The sequence below is a fragment of the Balearica regulorum genome, chromosome 8 (assembly GCF_011004875.1).
Source record: "Balearica regulorum gibbericeps isolate bBalReg1 chromosome 8, bBalReg1.pri, whole genome shotgun sequence".
NCBI lineage: Eukaryota > Metazoa > Chordata > Aves > Gruiformes > Gruidae > Balearica > Balearica regulorum.
In genome coordinates this window covers 8198161-8217889 of record NC_046191.1, presented here as the reverse complement: position 1 = coordinate 8217889, position 19729 = coordinate 8198161, and the positions used below count along the sequence as shown (strand labels likewise).

At 39.2% G+C, this 19729-nt stretch overlaps 1 protein-coding gene across 2 annotated transcripts in view; it reads right to left on the bottom strand.

Moving 5' to 3' along the window:
- Positions 1-14543, bottom strand: part of AGBL4 (AGBL carboxypeptidase 4) — a 950709-nt gene extending 936166 nt beyond the window's left edge. For both annotated transcript variants that reach the window (XM_075759445.1, XM_075759446.1), the window contains exon 1: positions 14502-14543. In XM_075759445.1, the coding sequence (XP_075615560.1) occupies positions 14502-14532 (31 nt within the window). In that variant the 5' untranslated portion in view covers positions 14533-14543. The remainder of the gene's footprint in view (positions 1-14501) is intronic.
- Positions 14544-19729: the final 5186 nt, after the last annotated feature.

Genomic DNA, 19729 nt, shown 5'->3' with positions numbered 1-19729 from the left:
TATTTTTTAGCAAAATTATTATTTGCAACCTCAAGGTTATTTTGTTTAGACTGAATAATTACCCACAAATAAGAAACTGCGGCATTTAAACTAAGGGGTTTTTTTAAATGTAAAAATGTTTCTTATGATATTTTCAGCCAGATGGTTTTTACCAGCATGTTGATACGATTTGCTTAAAGGCTGGTAACACCAGAGGCAAGCTTAGACCTGGATGGGGCACATGTGTATCTGTATGGCCATGATTGTGTCACTTAATAGAATTCATCCCACTGCAGCATGCAACCTGTAATTCAGGACAGCAGGCACAAGAAAACCATATCCTCAGTTTCAGTTCAGTGCCACATTGATTAAGAGCCCCCATATACCTGTCACGGGTAGTCAAGTTAATCGTTTGTTATCCAACACCTGGAATCAAGGATACAAAGAAAAATTCAGAGAAAACCTGCAGCTCTCCACCAAGAATGCATAAGCTGCCAGGGACCAAAGTGAAAGAACAGAAGGCAGGGAGTCAACTGAGTAGAGCGGTAAGAAGACCGAACTCCTGGTAAATGCTCCCTTGTAGGTCTCAGCTAAAAGTAACAGGCTTCTTGTAATTCTTAAAAGATAGCTGGGAAACACTGCTTAGATAAAGATGAATAAACTAGAAAAGATTACATTCATAATACTGCCACTATAAGGCAGTGTAGGAAAAACAGGCAGAAGACAGAGCTACATCTCCCTTTCAACCTAACTGACAAATGAGAATTTCTGCCAATAGAGTCTTTACGTGATGCAGAAGGAAGCTGTCGAGTAGCTGTGTCCTAGCAAAAAGTTTCCATCTGCTCCTCCTGGCCTAATGTAGCCATTCAGGAATGAGAATAAAATCATCAAATAGCCTATAATTCATAGTCATTTAATAATATTAATTTCTCCTGCATGTTCCTTATTACACAGTACTTTGAATATTCAGAATGTACTGTTGTTAAATTTTGAGTTATATTACCTTTAGTTAATCTCTAAACATGCAAAACGTAGGTCTTTGAACTTCACGTTATTAAACAGCACAACAGCATTATGTCCCTTCTGGCACGTTCTCCTCAGGTGATAAAGAAAAGGCCAGACTACTGGCCAAAACAGAGCCTGCATTGCTGTTTTACTAGATTAGAAGACATGGCTTCACGCTTGTCTCTTCAGCAGATGCAGTGAGCATTGCTGAGAATACATTACCATCTTCAGATGGAGAGAACTGTTATACTGTGCCATAAGTCCTCTGGCCAATAAAGAGATACTGTCCTCACAACTGGGGAGCCCTAAGTAGATTTTCCTGACTGAAGGCAAAGATGTATGACAGAACCTTGTAGGGAAGCGAAATAGTGCTTCAATCTGAAACAAACTGAAAGGGAAAGAAGAGAATTAACTGAAGTACATCCTGCACATTACAGTTAAGGAGCCCTGATTCTCCTGTGAAAAAAGGTTAGATAAGGCAAGCAAAGGCAAAAGTAACTTAGCAAAGACATTTTCTCAGACTGTAGGTCTTATTTTGTCAATTATTTTTCTTATAGGTTGTAAGACACATAGCTATTTTATTCTAATTCTTCATAGCTTAAACTCCTGGAGTCTCCAGCAAATCCCCAGGATTTACTTTTACCACAGTATTAAACTTTAATGGTAATTTTCTATCAGGTATAAAATCCGTAGGTGTCTGAAATCTCTGTAAGTATGTAAGATTTTAAAATAAAACCTGGACAGAGTCTTCTGTTATCTGCATTCATTGCTATTGTCATCATGGATATATTTCACATCAAGTGAGTGAAAATGAATAGAATCAGTTACAGGGACTGAGATTCTTAGGAGGAAGAGTTTGGAAACTTCCAGAGCTTCTTGCTATTCAAAGAGTAAATTCAAGATATTTTCATTTAGGCAAAGATTAAAACAGTATTTGCTACAATAAACATCATACAAATTTAGGTACATTTCCTTTAAAAACTGCAGTTTCTAGAGGAAGCTACCTTTGTAGTAAATAATAGTTACTCTTTGAATTGGGTAAACAACAAGCCCAGCTTCCAGCTGTGACAAACTTCAGAATCCAGAGTTAGCAGCCGGCAGCTACCCTCATGCTACATTAGGTAGGAGAGTGCAGCTGCATTAAAACAGACATAGAAAAATACAGGGCGAATTTGCCTGGAAAACCTGCATCATTCTTATAATTAGACATTGCCTAACAAGGGTAGCCAATTAGAAAAGTAAGGTAACATGCAAAGATAGGATAAGCACAAACAAACTTTGTAGAAGTCTTTCTTTAAATATTACAAAGGTCATCAAGACACCTCTCATTCTGCTGTGGGATCCTTATTTCAGAACAAAATTAGGATACATTTTGCTACTGAAAATTTCTACGGTGTAAGGATCTAATAGCCAGATTCCTATCATCCAGGGGCCAAGAAAAGTTTCCAGGTATCCTAGAAAACAGCTTCATCAGCCTTGAGCAGTAATGTTGTTATAAACCCATACAGTGAATCTGAACTCTCAGTACAGTTTGCAATAAACAAAAAATCATTCAGATGACCAACAGCAACTCCTATTAGCTCCTAAATAGAGCAAGTATCTGGATGAGCATTGCTCAACTCATGTTTTGGACAAGTGACACCTATGGAGGGTATGCCAATAATAGTGTCTTCTCCACAAATCAGAAAACTACAAACAGTGTAATTTTAGTAACATTCTTTTATACCTGCATTTCTAGAAATCTATAGTCTTAATAGCTGAATATGTTCTCCTGTTCTCTGATTATTTTTTTTTAATAAAAGCTTTTATATCATTGTCCCTAGGCTTCAGCAACATGAGTATTCAGAAAGACTTGTTATTTCTGCTATCAGCTCTGAATGCTCTATGGCCATTGTAAAAATCCTACAGGCAGCAGCAGGCAGGAACTTGAAATTCCAGCTTCAGTAGCTCAAAAAATTCCAAGAAAAAGGAGAATACACAACTGTCATTTTGATCTTCACAGCCATGCATCCTGCAGCAAGGATTGAGCATGACCCTGAGAATCTAAATGTACTGCAGAGAGTGTTGTCAATCTGAAATGTACTTAATTCACCGTCACCGTGATCTGAAAAGAAATGGAAGAAATTATGTTAAAACTAAAAATTTGGGAGAACCTGGTGTGGTACCAACCACACCTGCTGCCTCACCTTCAGGTACTGTGCCTGTACTGTCACCGTTACCTATTTCAAAGGTCAAGCAGAACAAGGAAAATGTTGATTATCAAAGACAGCATTCTCATACAGCTTGATCTAGTTCTAAAAAACAGTAATGTTGTATTGTTATTTAGAAACTCAATTTGAGATAAGGCATCTTTACAGTAATTGTCTCAATTACTTTCCTCCTACAGTTTGACCAACAGACTGATTGTCAAGAGTCTATCTCTGCAAGAAGATATTAATATCCAAGAAAACATTCTGAATGAAAGACAAGTTTAGCAGAGAATATCAGGTAAATTCTGAGCTTTGCAAAGGTTCTGAAAGTACTCAGGAAAAATAAACTGCAAGCTCACTGCTGTGGACTTAAAAAGCTTATGATAGGTTCCATAAATAGGCAGGAAACATTGTTATTTCTTGGGGTTTGTTTTTTTTTTTTTACTTTTACTGCACAAGTTACTGTTTCTACAGAGGCTACAAGACAACATATCCTTTTAACTTTCGTAACAATTTCTCAACTAGTGCACCATTAACTTTTTCTTTTCGGTTTGAAGGCATAAGTACATCTAAGTATCTCATACTTCTTTAGATACACAGATCCAAACTGATTTACTCTAGCAGAAGGTATGGCATAGGTGTCTCAGCCAAAGCTGAGAGGGGAAACAGTCTTGTTCTTATATGTAAACATGTCAAAGCAAAATGATCAGAGAAGATGTCACATTGTGTCCCTACAACAGTGGTACGCAAAGAGCACTTTGCTTAAATGCTCATATTGAGCTGACACCAGGCAGCTCAAAGATAAGTAGGAACAAAAAAGTGCATGAGGTGCTTAGCCCAAAATCAAGCCATCAACTTACTGATCAAGTATGAAAAGATGATGAGAAATCCCCACACAAAAAAGTAGACCCAGAAAGAGATACAATTATCAATCCAAGGTCAATTACAGCTTCTTTCCAAAGTCTCATGAAGAACATTGAACTTAAGACAACACCTGGCAGACGAATACTGCTCTGAACAATGACTTCTCACTCCCAGTGGCTGGCATTGTCTTATGAGTTTACGGAACAGAAAATAAGTCAACTTGTTCTTGACTTGTATTTGTTTTATATGTAATATTTGTTTCCAATCTTCAACCAAAAAGCATAACTTCAGGATTCACTTCGCAAATATTTATTTATTATCTCAGTGTGGGTTATCTCCAAGGATACACCATCTTGTCAGAGACAAATAGTAATGGAATTTTTTGTATCACTAGAGAAACGCAAAATATCCAAGAACAGCTTTCCCTCATGAAAATGAAAAAGTAAACAATGCTTTGAACTCAGTAAGCAAGAAAAAAATACAATCCATTACTCTTTTTACTGTATGTATAATCTCTAACCTATCCACTAAAACAATTACCAGAAATGGGAAAAAAAAAAAAAAAAAAAAAAAAAAAAACTGAAAAAAATAGTAGTGCCAAATATCTTAACTGAAAAAAATGTTTATTTAAAAACATTGTAAGAATCAGTGAATTTCATCTGATATATAGATTTCTTCTTTAACAAGTATTTGGCATCTTGATAATATCAAAGATATCACATGATGCAACAGTTGCTATAGTAGCAACACTTCTTTAAACAAGAAACAGATAAAACAAAAGCATAAAACATACAAATTATAAACAAAAATATGATGCATCACATACATCCCCAACTAGCAGAGAAAAGAGTAAATAATAGCTCGGCTAGTCCTGTCCTCAGAGTTGCATCTGCAAAAAGTAATTGTATCAGCAACTCCATTCTTCCTGGGAGATAAGAGGTGGCTCAAAGAATTAGGTCTGCATATGAATAATAGGGGATGCTGAAACACCAGTTGAAGAGTGCATAGGAACTCAAGTTCTAGGTCAGCAAAAGATTGGGGGGGGGGGGGGGGGGGGGTGTCCTACTAAGCAAGAAGGAATTCTGTGTCTAGGGATTCTGAGGCAGGAAAAGAACTGTACAGTTCTTTAACTGTACAGTTAAAGCAGATCACTTGCGTGGTACTACAGAACTTCAGTGGGTAAAACTTTCGTAGGGTCCCATGTTTTTGAAATCTGCAAGCAATTGATTTCCCAAAGACAAGGAGTGCATGTGACCTGAGTCAAAACAGGCAGAGAATTGCACGGTTTGGAACTGTAGCTGGGAGAAAATGCCAGGTAAGGGCAAAAGCTCATGATACTATCCACAAAACTGGCAGAAGAGGTTGATGGTTGAAGTATTCACTGGTACCATCCTAAAATGCTGTAAATATTTCCCATGCCACCTAATCCTGAAACAAATCAGCTTTTACACACCTGGTTTTGTATTATATGTGGGGGAGGATGGAGAAAGTGGGAGGAAAGGAAAGGAAGCTTCATAGTTATATGCTATGTATATAACCATATATACATATCCGTGTTTCAAAAGCTGCCCTATGTATGAAGCATTGATTTAACAAAAACAGGATATCTAGCTTAAACTTTCAGGTATATTAATGAGACACATGGATATTCTATGTATTTTCAAAAACCTTTCTTTGACAAGGTTTTTAAATGCAGAATGATTACCTGCAAAATGCTTAGTAAAAGCTATTTCTGAAGAACCTCAAGAAATAACACCAGCCAAAGGATAGCATTCCGTAGACTTGAATTCAATTCCTGACTCGACCACTAACATCCTTATGCTGGTAATGAATCCTTATCGATGGGAAACCAGGCTTTCCACGAGGGCTTGACAGAGCACAAAATCCTGTGGGGTAACACAGCAGCAGTTTTGCATAGCACCATCTTCCTCTTCAAGACCCTGTACTGCACAAATGATTGGAAGAGAGGTAATAGCACACTGCTATAACTGCTTGGGCTATCATTATGAGTGTGGTAAGTGAAAACTGGGTAACGTTAAGTTCACCAACAATTTCCATCTTGTGTATTATGCACTATAAATCATGCATCCTTGTTTGGGTTGAACTATTTTTCCTTGGCTCTTGAATACATGTAATTTGAAGAGACGGGTTTACCCTTGCTTCCTATTTACTTTTTGTTTAGAGGTAGGCATACCTTCTGTCAGTGAATTTAAGTCAACAGTAGCTTCAGAGACAGTTAATTTCTTCTTGACTACTACATATTTAAAATAATTTGGGCATTTTAGTACTACTTCTGGAATAATTTGTTCCCCGAGGTTGCTGAAATCAATTACACTATTAATTACTGCCATAATTATAATTACTTATTGAAACACCTCCTTTAAATTCTTAGTTGAGAATAGCATCTTTCCCCTTACTTTCTAAAACAGTCCAATCTAAAAAAGTAATATTTTAAGTCACTGAGAATTTCTTCCACCCAAGCATTGCCCACTCACATAGCTGAATTTACTCTTTAGTTAAGAAACACTTTAATGTAATCTAGTATTTCACGTCAAATAATTAGATCATTGCAGTGTTTTATTTTATTCACAAAGTATAAGTACTACATAGCAAAAGATTTAAATATTGTTTCAGAATTCCTGTTTTCTAACATAAAAATGACAGCAAGGCAAACTTGATCTATTAATTCTCTTGCATCAGCAACGTAACAACAGGATTTTAACTACAGAGAACACTAATACACCGTATTCAGCAGTTTTTTAACTAAGCAAATGTTAAGATGACACAATATTTATAGGAATATGAAATGCATACAAAGTATTTCAAATATTCAGAACACAAGCCAAACTACAAGAAGGCTTACATACAGAAAGCTCTGAAAAAAAATTACTGGTTATTTGTACTGCTTAGAAATAAAATAACCAGCAGATATACTGGTATCCTGTGTAGTTACAAAATATCTGCTATTCCACAGTACTACAGACCTCGGGTATAGGTAAATAGTACAGAGGCAAGTTTATCTCACAATCCTGTTTTACATGGACAGTTCCTCTGAAATAATGCTGCTGCCTTTGGATTTTTATAGGTTATTTGAGGAATTTCTCATTAATCAAGTGCACCATGCTATCTCATCTGCATTACATATGCATGAAAACATGATAGTCACTTGATAGGTGTTACCTGGCTCTAAAGTTTACTGTAATTGCACAGTAACTTCGCTGCTTATTGCAAATGAAAACACATCAGTAGACCTATAATGAATCCAGCTGGGCTTTCTTTGGAATGGATTCCTGTTGCTTTGCTCTGGTGATTCACAGGAACTGACGTTCCACTTGCTTTTGCGGAGACTGAAATGCAACACATTTTTCGAGGTGGTTATGAAACAATATGTAAAAGCAAAATCTCGCCAGTTTTCACTCATGATTGTGAAATCCACTGTGAAGTAAATAGCTCTATGAATTAGCACGTAAATGAAATACACTTAGATAGCTCGTTTCTTTAATAATAATTTGACAACTACTTTCTTCTCACACTCCCTTTTCTATGCTTGTTTTTTTACCACAATGTATCTATAAAATCAGCCAGTTAATCATTCTGAGAGAACAGGGACACATACGTATATTAGAAAACATATGTATCAGACTGTATATATTCTAGTCTCTAACCTTAACACATTACTTATCCTAAAATAGAACCAAGCATGAAAACACTTTACTATACACATATATACATCAGACTCAATGCCAAACATTTGCAGAATCAGGGCCCTAGGTTTAATACTACAGTCCACATCTCTGAATTTGCATAGTCTGTGACAAAATGAAATTGAAGTCGTCATTATTATTTCGGTAGAGCAGAGTTTTCCAAACCATTCCAACATACAAATGGTAAAATTACTTCAAAAAAACCCCCATATTTAAAAATCTATGGTTAAAAAATATAGCACTTCTTAAATGACAGGCTTGGCGTCTGTGGCTACGTCAAGAAAATGATGAGTTGTGGGGACAATGTGACAGGGAAGCTATATGGGACATAGATGTGTACCCATAACCAACTCTTGATTACTTGTAAATTGGTTTACCTCTATTGTAGATTAATTGCAGACACAGCTTGAGCCTGGAAGAACTTATTATCTCAGGTACAATGCAATCTAAACATGGCAATTTGGCATTGAGGCTCTACATGCCAACTAATTTTGGGGATTAGTTGAGAAATCTGAGCTGGTTTCTATAGAATCACATAGTTCTAGAAAAAGGCAGCACAATTGATCCTCCAGAAACAAGAGTGATGTAACATGATGCATACACCTAGGTGGATCTGCTGGAGCCAGACTGCACCCAGCAGCACCACTGCTGATCAGAGTGACATTAGCAGCAAGTATCTGTACCAAAATCCTCTTCATGTCCTGTGGCACCTCAGTTATGCAGAGGTTGGTGCTTTCTGTTATCAGGGTAACCTAGCTCTTTATTTAAAGAAAAAAGAAAAAAAAAAAGTTAAGATGACTATATGGTGATTTCACTCTATTGCTTTTGTCCCTAAACAAGGGCTGCTGGAGGAAAGAGGAACAGGAGGAGGGAAAATCTGTGAGTGTAGACAAGTTGTCCATTTCTACTGTGAAAGATAATGGCTATTGCTACTAGCTGTCCCATTGGAAAGCAGGCTTGTGCTGCAAAATTAAATGTCCCAGTCCTGTTAGTGGCCCCATGTGGAGATCAAGCCAGTTACATTTCAACACAGGAAGCTGACTTTGAAAACTATTTTAATGAACATTGTATCTGTAAAGCAGAACGTCAAAAAAATGAAATGCTATGTAGGCCATATAAATGCATTCTGAGGTTTATCTGGTTTTCTGCATGAGACTTCCGCCTACTAAATATAGACACACTAAAGAAACTTGCAGAAACTTCTGTTTTACAAATTTCAGTATAAAACCTATTAAAATTCTCAATATGTCTCATTTTACTTTTTGCAAATTCAAAAACCTCCTCTCACAGGCGCTAATAATTAATTGGGTGCTTTGAACTTCACCGAAATAAAAAATGTTGGGAGGCTTGAGGTAAGTAACTTTCAAAAGCTTTGATTATTTGTCAAAGAAAAAACTTTGAAATATGGCTAGGAAATGGTAAACCATTAAGAAGTGGCAACTGGAATACTCAACACATTCCTGTTTCTTTCTTTTTCTGAAATTATATCTTCTGGCTGTATAAAGCCTTCATTAGTATTTCTCAGGTCTTCTTATATGGCAAATTATGTAATAGAAATATGATCAAAGCTGTGAGTACCAAAAATATACTAGCAGCTCTTCTTCAGTGAATTTTTCTAGTGGGGATTGTTTCCACTAGATAACTGAAGAAGTTGGAAATTAGTTGAATATCAGTCTACTGGCAACAGAGTATAATGATTATTATAATATTTTTCTGTAGCAACTATAGTTAATTTGCATATATCACTTCAATTAATATTTCAACTTAAGCAGTAAAACCTGAAGTAGTTAATGGCCTTACAGAGTGCTTCAAATTTACTAACAAACCTTTCTCTAATATCCCCTGGACTTTGAATTGATTAAGCTAAAATGTACCAATACTATCAGTAAGTTCTGGCAAATGTGTTTGTTGAACAAAATAATTTTAGATTTGTTTACAAATACATCCTGCAGCATTTTATAAACAACTGTAAATAGCTCTTTATGGTGTGTGAACATCTGCAAGCCTGGGCCCAGTACCCTTACAGTTTTCCACTGACTTTTGAAATCTCTTCATGTTGACAAGAGGATATAGTAAGTAGATCCCTTTCAGCATGAGGACTGCAACGTTTTTTCCCAAACACTGGAATTCAGCTATGTTTATAGGCTAGTAATGTATATTAGGAAGTAAGCTATTTTGTTTACATACACTTGAAAATTCAGAGAGAATTTAAGAAAGAACAATTCAGCAGAAGAAATTAAATTTGCCTGGAAGACCAGAAGTACCATTGACATGTGGTGTTATTTTAAAGACCAAGATTAAATAATATCGTTAAGGTAATTAGCCTATTTCTCCTATTTTAAATTTCATCATGATAAAGCCAGTGAATGAGAAGTTCCAGCTGTCAAAAAGGCCTACATTTAAAGACAAATAAATTAGGTTGTCTTACTTAGTTTGGCTTGTTATTTAATACTTAAGGCCACCTAAAAAAAAGCAGTATGTTCCTGACACTAGAATGTGTTCGTACCCTATGTGATTAAATATTTTTTAAAAGAATAACTATTCTTTTTCGAAAGAATACTAAAAGCTATCTTTCAAAATAGTCCAGCTCAACACTATCATATTAAAATCAATTAGAAAACACTGCAGAATTTACACAGCTATCCATTCAGGCCCTCCACATGCAGATCTCTGAAATAATGATCTAAACGCTAAGTATTTTAGAAATCTTAATTACTACCCAAACCTTGAGTGGGGGTACAGAATTTAGCAGTGGTTTGAAGCTCTCCTCCCTGAAGCCGGGTCAGCATGACTGTGACTGCTTTCAAAAATTCTAACCACTCTTAACACGAAATGTGACTTAACATCGCTCTGCAAGGTATCTATCATGACATGTAAATAAACATGAAAAACTACGCATTCAGGTGGGAAATCTGTTTGTTCCGATAACAAGGATCTTTGGTCTAAAGACATATATTTATATCCTGTCCAGTACTGTGAGTAAAGGCCTTTTTTTTTTCACTTTCACTATGATTTCAGTGATGATGACTCAATGAAACATCAGAAATACTAATAACCACAAAATGACTAGCAACTGTGGAATAACACATATTAGAACTGCCAATCCAGGCTAATATGCAGCTGCCCCAGATAGAAAACTATTACAGAACTCAGAGATAACCTGCACCCTTTGATCACTCTGACCTCTGGGAGCAAGTCTTCTGAAGGTAATACAGATCCCTAGAAAAGTAAGAATAACCTGAGGAGAATGACATAACTAGCGAAATTTTAGCTGGATCCGTGTCTGAGAAGTTAAATACTTTCATCTGGTTCATGGGTCAAAAAATTAGCAAATACAGGCAGTACTCACTGTGACCTACTCCAAAACCTTCCTTAGAGAAGTCAATAAAGTCCTTTTTGCTACAGAATTGGAAAAATAACATTGATCTGGTTTTGAAGAAACTTAACTAAACTGGCCATTTTGCTATATCCTGTATCTTCTAAAGGTTTGAGACATCAAGGTCAGCTGAGCAGAACAACTGGAAGTTACACCAAAAAACTGAAAGTAACTAACTAGTCTTAATCACTTTCATTCTCCTGCAGACTCCATTTGTGAAGATTTAAGTTGCCTTTAATTTGGATTCCCAGCTTGAGACATGAAGGCTTCAGCCTGGAAACTCAAACAGGGAAGCATACAAATTTATGGTTTCTTGCAGAAAGCTGATTCGAGCAGTTCCAAGAAACCTGCTAGGACTAAGGAGCCAACTGCAATGGGAAAATGATTGATTAATCCAGGGTAAAGCAAGTTGATTTACAGCACTCTAACTAAACATCAGAACACAGAAACTATTTTAGTGGATTAGACCAGATGTCTGCCTAGTCCAGAGAGGATAGTACCAGAATATGAACTCTCTAGTAGACAGATGTGAGTTAATCTACCTTCCATATTAAGTCTCAATCTCATTTGAAACACACAGATTGGCTTAAACTGCAATATAGAAAATAATGCTAAGCATAACAGAATAATAAAAGCCGATGATAGTCCCTCTTCTGAAGTACTCTGTGCAATTCTGAGTGTCCTAATCCCTCTCCCCAATAAAAAAAAAGAAGTTTAAAAATTAGTGAAAACTACTACAGAAACAAAAATCCTCTACATGAAAAAAGAATGCAAGTATGAAAAGATTTTAAGATACAGAAACAATTATGATTACTAGTGTAAGAAATATTAACAGATTTATTTTCCTATAACAGAAGAATAAGGAGATACTAATAAAATTGAAATGAAAAATTCTTGTTACAAAAAGGTGTGTTTTCCATAAAGTATAATTAATATACAAAACCTCTTGAAACAGTATATTTTCAAACCTAAGAGTTTAGAGGGGTTGTAAGCATCTTAGATGTATAGAATTTAGTATCAAATAATATTTAGGAAGAAAAATTTTAGAATCACGTTTCTGTAAATGCATATTATATTTTTTCTGACAGCTTTCCCTGATGCTGATTTTAACACAGGTTACTGAATTAAACCAGCAAAGATTAGTCTCTAACAGTAATCCGTGATGCAATAAAGAATGAATGTTTCCTTTAAGAACTCTGTGACTCCCCAAGAACATTCCCTAATTATGTTATGTGCTCATCAACAGCGTCAGTATCCTCCGACACTAAGGGGACAGACAGGTTCTTTTGGGGATCCACCAAGGATGCCTTAGTTTAGGTGACAAAGTTTAGGTGGGAAAAGGCAAAAAATACCAAACCACCCTACCTTTTTTCCCAGAGCCTACTTTCCATGTCCTTTCTTAAAAATGGGCCAAGATCATAAGTTCGCTTCCCAAGCCCCACTGGCCTCTTAAAGTTTTGGGTCTTTTTCCTATCTTTGTGGTTCTTTGCATTCTTAATTCCTCATCTAGATTCTCCAAAAAAGAAGGACCAGCAAATTAAGACTTGCGGAATGGCCAGACGGACATTGCAAAACTTAAGCAGACATGTATCAGGAACATGCAACAAAACATGATTTCACCACAAGCTGAAACACAGCATTTATGAGAAAATCACCGATTAGTTAGCTGCAATGGTTAGATGTGGAAAAAGTTCTAGACAATGTTGAAAATAAAACGCAAATACTGTAAGGCTGCAAATTTAAATAATGTAGCTGAGAAAACAACATAAAAGTAAGTTTAAGCGCTAATCTGGAATAGTAGGAAAGTTACATTATACATTAAAGAAAGTTACTGTCGAAGACATAGGCATAGGTGCATGAAGTAGGCAGAAAAGCTGACAAAGTCAAATGGCCACCGGAGATTTGTTCGCTGTTTCACAGCGCAGTTAGAGCTAATCAGCTTTGTTTAGGACAGTGTTGCACAACACAGTGGATGAAAATAATCACCTGCCTGGTGGACAAGTTTAATGTATAATAAACTTCACAGTGTGGTTTCAGGGGTTCATAAACAGCATGTCTGACCACAGGGAATTCAAGAACCTTATGGCCAATCCATTTAGATGTAGTCTTTGTAGTATTGTTTCCCAGAGCACAACAGCATTTCACACATTTACCACTTTTTTTCACCTTAAGTGGCCCCAAAACCCAAAATCAGTTCTATGAACAATGCATCTTCATTTGGAGCCATTTTTGAGGCTGAAAAGCATAGGCACAGCAGCTAACATAGCAGGCTAGGAAAATGAACTCTTGGTCCAGGAACCCAAATAATTTATGTGTGATGCTGTGGGATATTAAACATTCAGAAAAAACTACTGTTATCTTTGTTTCATCCTCCAAATGTTAATATCTCTAATTTTCATAAATTATTTGGGGGGCTTTTGTTTTCATGTGGGTTGGAAAGGACCTTAACTGTGTTTTGTTACAATAGGAAAGACCCCTGTACCCAGAGGATCCTGATCATTCATGAGGAAACACAAACTTCAGTTTCACCACCAAACTTATCTTCATATTCACAGTTAGAGCCATTTTAATACATCCTGAATAGAAAGAATAACATTTGGCACATTCCTTAAAGAGACAGAATAATGTATGTGAGATGTAAGGTGTGCAGCACGCTGCCCCTCTGCACCCTCTGGGTTCTTTACACCTCCCAGGACAGGTCAAGCAGCACTTTCAGGTCAACCCCCAAGCCATCAGCCTTGTGGTGCAGTTTCAATTCCAACCCTGTGTATTCACATATTATTTTTTCATTCTAAATAAAGCAGGTCATGATTTCTTGTGTGAGGGGAACTGCTGTGCATCACCGTTTTGGTCTGCTCTTCACCACCGCCACCTTTGCCCCTGTGTGGGGAGGATGGTGCGCAATGCAGGCTACCCCACCATCAGCTTCTTCCTCTGCATAACCAGGGCTCTCCCCCACATTTTGTTTGCTGGGCGAGCAGGGCTGTCGCCCTCTCACCCTCCTCCCCACAATGGGGCAATCCCCCCTCAGACAGGGATGGAGTGCCTGGGGGCTCTTCCCCCTCTCCCTGCCTGAAGGGACTCCCCACGACCACCTCTCCCCCGGGAAAATGCTCCTCATCCCCCAAGGGAAGGAGCTTTGCCCTCCTCCACAGCTCCCAGGGCAGGGGCCTCCCGCCCGGGGCCTGGGCACCGGCCTCTGCCCCAGCCCCTTCTCCACCTCAGTGCCCTCGGCCAGGAGGCGCTTCCCTCCCTTTCCCCTGAGAGAAGGGCTCCGTCCCCCGCACTCCACTGCGAGGCAGGCCCCCCTTACTGCCAGAAGCCCCTGGAGAAGGGGGGCTCTTCCCCTCTCCCCCCGCCCAGGCGACTGCGGCTGGCACTGACCCGTCTCTGCCGTCCTGCTCCTCTCCGCCATATTTGTTGTCATCCCCCCCCCCACCCCCCCACTCGGAGCGAGACGCTGCCTGGGCGTCGCCATGGCAACACACGTCACCGCCAGGGGAGTCCCGCGCCCCCCCTCCCCGCCCGCCATGGCGGCGCAGTGAAGGGGGGCGGCGGGAGCGCTGCGCTGACGGGCGGCGCCCGGGGAAAGCCTTTCCCGGCGTCCCGGGGAGCCGAGCCTGGCCCGGCCCGGGACGGAGGCGGGGGACGCAGAGGTCCCGCACCCCTCGTCGCCCTGGCCGACGACCGCCCCGGTGCTCACGGGTGGGGCGGCCGTGCGTGAGGGCAGCCGGCGTTGCGTGAGGGGCGGGAACGGCCGTGCGTGAGGAGAGCCCCGCCGGCTGCCTGCCCCTCTGTGCCTCTGGCTGCTGGTGTTTACAAGCACTGCTTGCCCAGGGAAGGGCGGGCTTGTTACCTTCTCCCTGGTGACTGTGTCTGCCTCGGCAATTACAGTAACAGCGCCCGGGAGGAGGGGGGCAGTAGCCGGTACCTGAGCCCCCACCGGGAGTTGGGTTTGGCCCTGTGGTAGTGACAGGGCCCCGAGGAGCATAGGCTCGTTATGGAGGTGCATGTCCCCTTCCACCCAGATCAGGGAGCAATTACAGCCTTGCAACCTCGAGGGGAGTGGGGGGCAGAGCGGGGTTAGGGGTCTCTGTGCATCCCTGCTGCTCTGCTTTCCAGCCTCACGCACTGAGGTGGAGCACAGGCATTGCGAGGAGACACCCTTTGGGCAGAGATGGCAAATTCATGTGTATTTGAGTACCCCACCCTGCCCCAAAACTCAGCAGGTGAGTCTGATCTTGTGGCAGTTATGTCAAATGTTGGGTTTGGCTTTTTTTTTTTTTTAATTTCTTAAGGCAGCCCGGTGGGGAGCTTCATTATGTGTGTGAGTGTTGCCCGTCTGTCTCCTTCTCCCAGACCTAGCAGGTGAGCCTGACCATATGGCAAATATAGTGTTGCTTCCTGGGGATGGGAGGGTTTCTGTGTGCGTGTGTTCGCAGGCCCACTGGGTGACACTCACCATGTGGCAAATACAGCAATGAAGTCTTCGGTGCAAAGGGGCTAATTATGTGCGTGTTTCCCAAGAGACCTAGCAGGTTGGGTCTGATCATGCACATCTCACTAACGCAAGGCTGCAACGGAAGCTTCATTGTATGTCAATGCAGACGTACTCTCAAGCTCACAGAAGTGAGGCTAGCCATGGGACAAACACAGTGTTACAAGCTTCAAGGCCTAGAATTGTGCATTTGCGCACACAGGCAGACATGAGGGTGAATGCAGCCCAAATTGGGTAGCTGTTAAAACTGTGAAACAAGGAGTGTGCATGTAATGCTAAGTAATGGCAACAGGCAAGACTGTGTTTATGGCTACGTACACACTTAAGTGTTTGTTTCCTTATAGCTAGTAAATTAATGTAACCACTTCCTAGTGATCAGTGATTAGCCAGGGAAACACTCCAAGCTTAAAAATCAAGGCAGGTGAAATTGTATCTTTCTCCATCCAAAGTTCTGTTCTTTAAACATCACTTTACCTCTTTATCTTCCTATCTGATATATGCCTTTTCTGCTCCAGTTCAACTCCTCTTAACAAGACTCACGTGGATAATACCTGCAGGTTCTACATGCCTATATTTTTCCATAGGATCAGTTGTTTCCTTCCTCCCTGGCTTTTGCAACCTTGTCCATTATTCTTCCAGTTCATAGTTCTCTGATTATTTTTGCAGCATCTGTTTTTGTGGTTTCTCTTCCTCTGTTGTTTCTTTAGGCACTTAGGCTTCCTTCATCTACTTCTCTTCACTCTCGGTACCTTACTTTAGAACTATATAAGCTAATTTACTATTACTTTAGCCACATTCCTGTCCCAGTGACTTGATGAAATACCTATCTAAAGTGGTATATCAAGGGTGCTTTCTGATGGGGTTAGAACATACACACTTGCACAGAAGAATACTGGAGTGTGGATACTGCTCTTTGCTCAGCAAGGGCCATCTAAATCCAAGCTCTGTAAATATTTTCTAAACTATTCCCTCTGCAGTCTTCATAAACTGTAGGTGGTCACTAGCAGACTACAAAGGCTGATTTGTCTCACTGCTGACAGTGAACTACGATAAGTACACACACACTCACACCCCACATCCTCTCCCTTAGACTCTTTCTCCAGGCTAGCAGATCACCCTTGTTCTTCCTTGTTCATTGTTGGGCAAATGATCCTGGGACATCGCTCTTCAGAATATGCTGCGTGTACTCTGATCTTTCTTCTGTCCATTCAGATCTCATGGAGGATTGTTTATATTAAATGTTCTTGCACATCCATTGAGAAACATTATCAGCACCAATCCAGGCTTAACGTAGACAAAAACAATCTCTCCTGGAATCTCTCCATGTGTGTGCACTACAGTACCTCCTACCTCTCTGTCTGTAACAAAAACCTAACCTGATTGTTTCTTTTCCTTTTACTTGTCTAGCCTGTTATCAAGTCTGTCTTTATGAAAAGGTTACAATATCTGTATCAGTAGCTAGGACTTTTTTGCTTCTGGTCATCCTTTATCCTGCTACAACCCCTTTCTCTTAGGCTCCCTGATAGCCATGTCCCATCCCAGACCTCCTTCAAATAATTTCTCATATTACTCACCTCTTCATTCCTTTATCTAAACTATCTAAACTTCCCTTTTTTTTTTTTTTTTTGTCTGAGACAGTTCTGTCCAAGTCTGCAGCTCTGGTCCAGTTTCTTATCATGTCCCCGAGTCCCCTTATTCCCTTTGTTCTACTTGCTATTCCAGCTTTAGTGTCCCCTCATCCATATTTCATTCCTATCTATTAATACTCACATAGCATTTTTCATCTGTAAATTTCTAAGAATTAAGTGCCTGTGGAAAAACCTTCCGTATCAGTTCTTTAGATGACCCCTTTATTCACATTTCTCTGAGAGACTCACTTCTATGGTGACCACAAATACTAATCCAAAATGCATCTAACTGCCATTCCATTAACTCAAATACCTGCAGGAAGGTTTATTGAAATCCAAGGCATCTGGGGGAAAGCACTTTTCCCAGTCAAATTAGCTCTTCTGCGTTAACACACTTGAAAAACCTAGAAATGCCACACTCATTTTTTTAGTCTGAGTTTAATGCTATGTTGCAGTCACCTCACCAAGCTGAAATGGTGTTAAATATAGATGATATGCAGTCTTTCCAAAAACAGTAAGATCATTTGGCAAGAGAGGACTGGAAAGTTCATATAGAAAGTTCTTTTGAAAATAGAAAGATAACTGAATGGTGTAACTTGATGAATAAGAGCTGATGAAGAGGGAAATAGTATTCAGGAGAAGCAGTTGCTCATTTTTATTTATGCATTTTTAGAGCACCTGAAAATATGGTAGGGTGCTCGTTAGTAAAAAGACATCTTTGGTCCCTGCCCTTCCAAAGCTTATCATCTAATTTTGGATATCACAAAACAACAAAGAGTAACAGAACACCGCTGCAAACCACTGCTGCCCTGGTTATCTTCACATTCATCATTTCAGCCATATTCTTTACTTCAACGTATCCCCCTCCTCCTTCAGCATCTTAGCAAGCAAAAGTTCCTCCACTTTTGTGGCTTTTTACAGCTTATTCCCACCCTATCATCTTTTAATATCCTATAGAGAAATCGTCGTCTTCCCCCCACACATTTCATTCAGTAATAACTCTCTACTTGTTACATTTTCAAACCAGCACCTTCATGCTTTCCCTCGCTGCTGCTTCTCACTCCCACTCACCTAATTTTCCTCCTTCAAATCCCTCCCTAAAAATCTCCTATGCTGTGATGCTCCTGAAGGAATGATAATGAAGTCAGCTGTGTGCCAAGATTCCTGTCTGTCATGGTGACTAGTGTTGTCTTATTCTGATCTGTCTCTTGCATCCACTTCTTGTGTCGGACTGAAACTCACTTGAAGCAGACCCCTTCTTTTTGCTGTGCTAGTTAGGGGTTCTGAAGTGAACTCTTAAAATCCCTTATATAAACAAATAAAAATAAATTGAGGCAATGGAAATAAAAATGGAAATGCTGGCCAAAACCAGGCAGACTAGGCAATAATTCAGTTATGATTCATCAGCTTAGGTAAATTTACATAAAAATTAATGTGACTGACAACTCCATTACAAATATTGAGAAACAAGTTATTTTTCTAAATACAGATTTGTGCCATTTTTCTATTTATAATCTATAAGGACTTGAGGAGTATGTTTTACTTTTTTATCTGTGCTTGTATTTAAAACATTAGATATTCCATTTTTTGTTTATCTTTTGTTTGCAGCCCGCAAGACTGTGTGGTGACTGAAGAACATGAGAAAGCGTAATACCACAAGAGCACAGACTGAAAGGAAAAAAAGATTTCTGATTACTTTTTTTTTTTTAACATGAGTATAATTCAAATATGTTGAAGATAGAATGATTTGCATTACACATTCAATACTTTTGATTCAACTGGAGGTGGCTGCTGTCAATACATATCTGTCGAAACCCCAAAGATCTTCCAAGAAAATCAATAAAAATCCGATTTTACAATCCTGATATTTTCAGAGTGTTTAAAAAATTAGCAAAACCCATCCTTTTTTATACATTACAAAAAAGCCAGTAAGGTGCAGTATTGATTTTTCACAAATTGTTTTTAACTGACTGCTAAGGCTGGATGAGAACGAGAAGATAGAGTATTAACACAAGTTTTGCACGCGTTTCACACACCACATATATGGTATGGTGTATGGTATGGGTCTTCAAAGTGAGGATTTAAAAATCCAGGTGTCATTGTGCAGAAAACATGTAATTTTTTTGTATCACTTTCCCTGTGTAGTATAAAGTAGTGCCTGCTTTCAAGTATATGTTCTATTGGTACTTCAACGTTGACTACTGTCAGAGAAAAGGCCATGATGATGTTTCTGCTAGAAATAGGCTGTTGACATTGGCTGTGCAAGAAGAATACGTACAGTCCAAATTACAAAGAAAAAAAAAAATCTGGTCAGAGTTTTTCACCAGGATGTTATGGTCTGGTGGATTCAGACAGAAAATGAAATCTGATAAAGAAAAAAAAGAGCCAAAATGAAAAACCAAAGCTAAGACTGGGGTAGCAAAATTGAAGTGAATTTTAAAATACACATACGTAGTGGAGGAATGCTATAATCTTATTATTGTAAG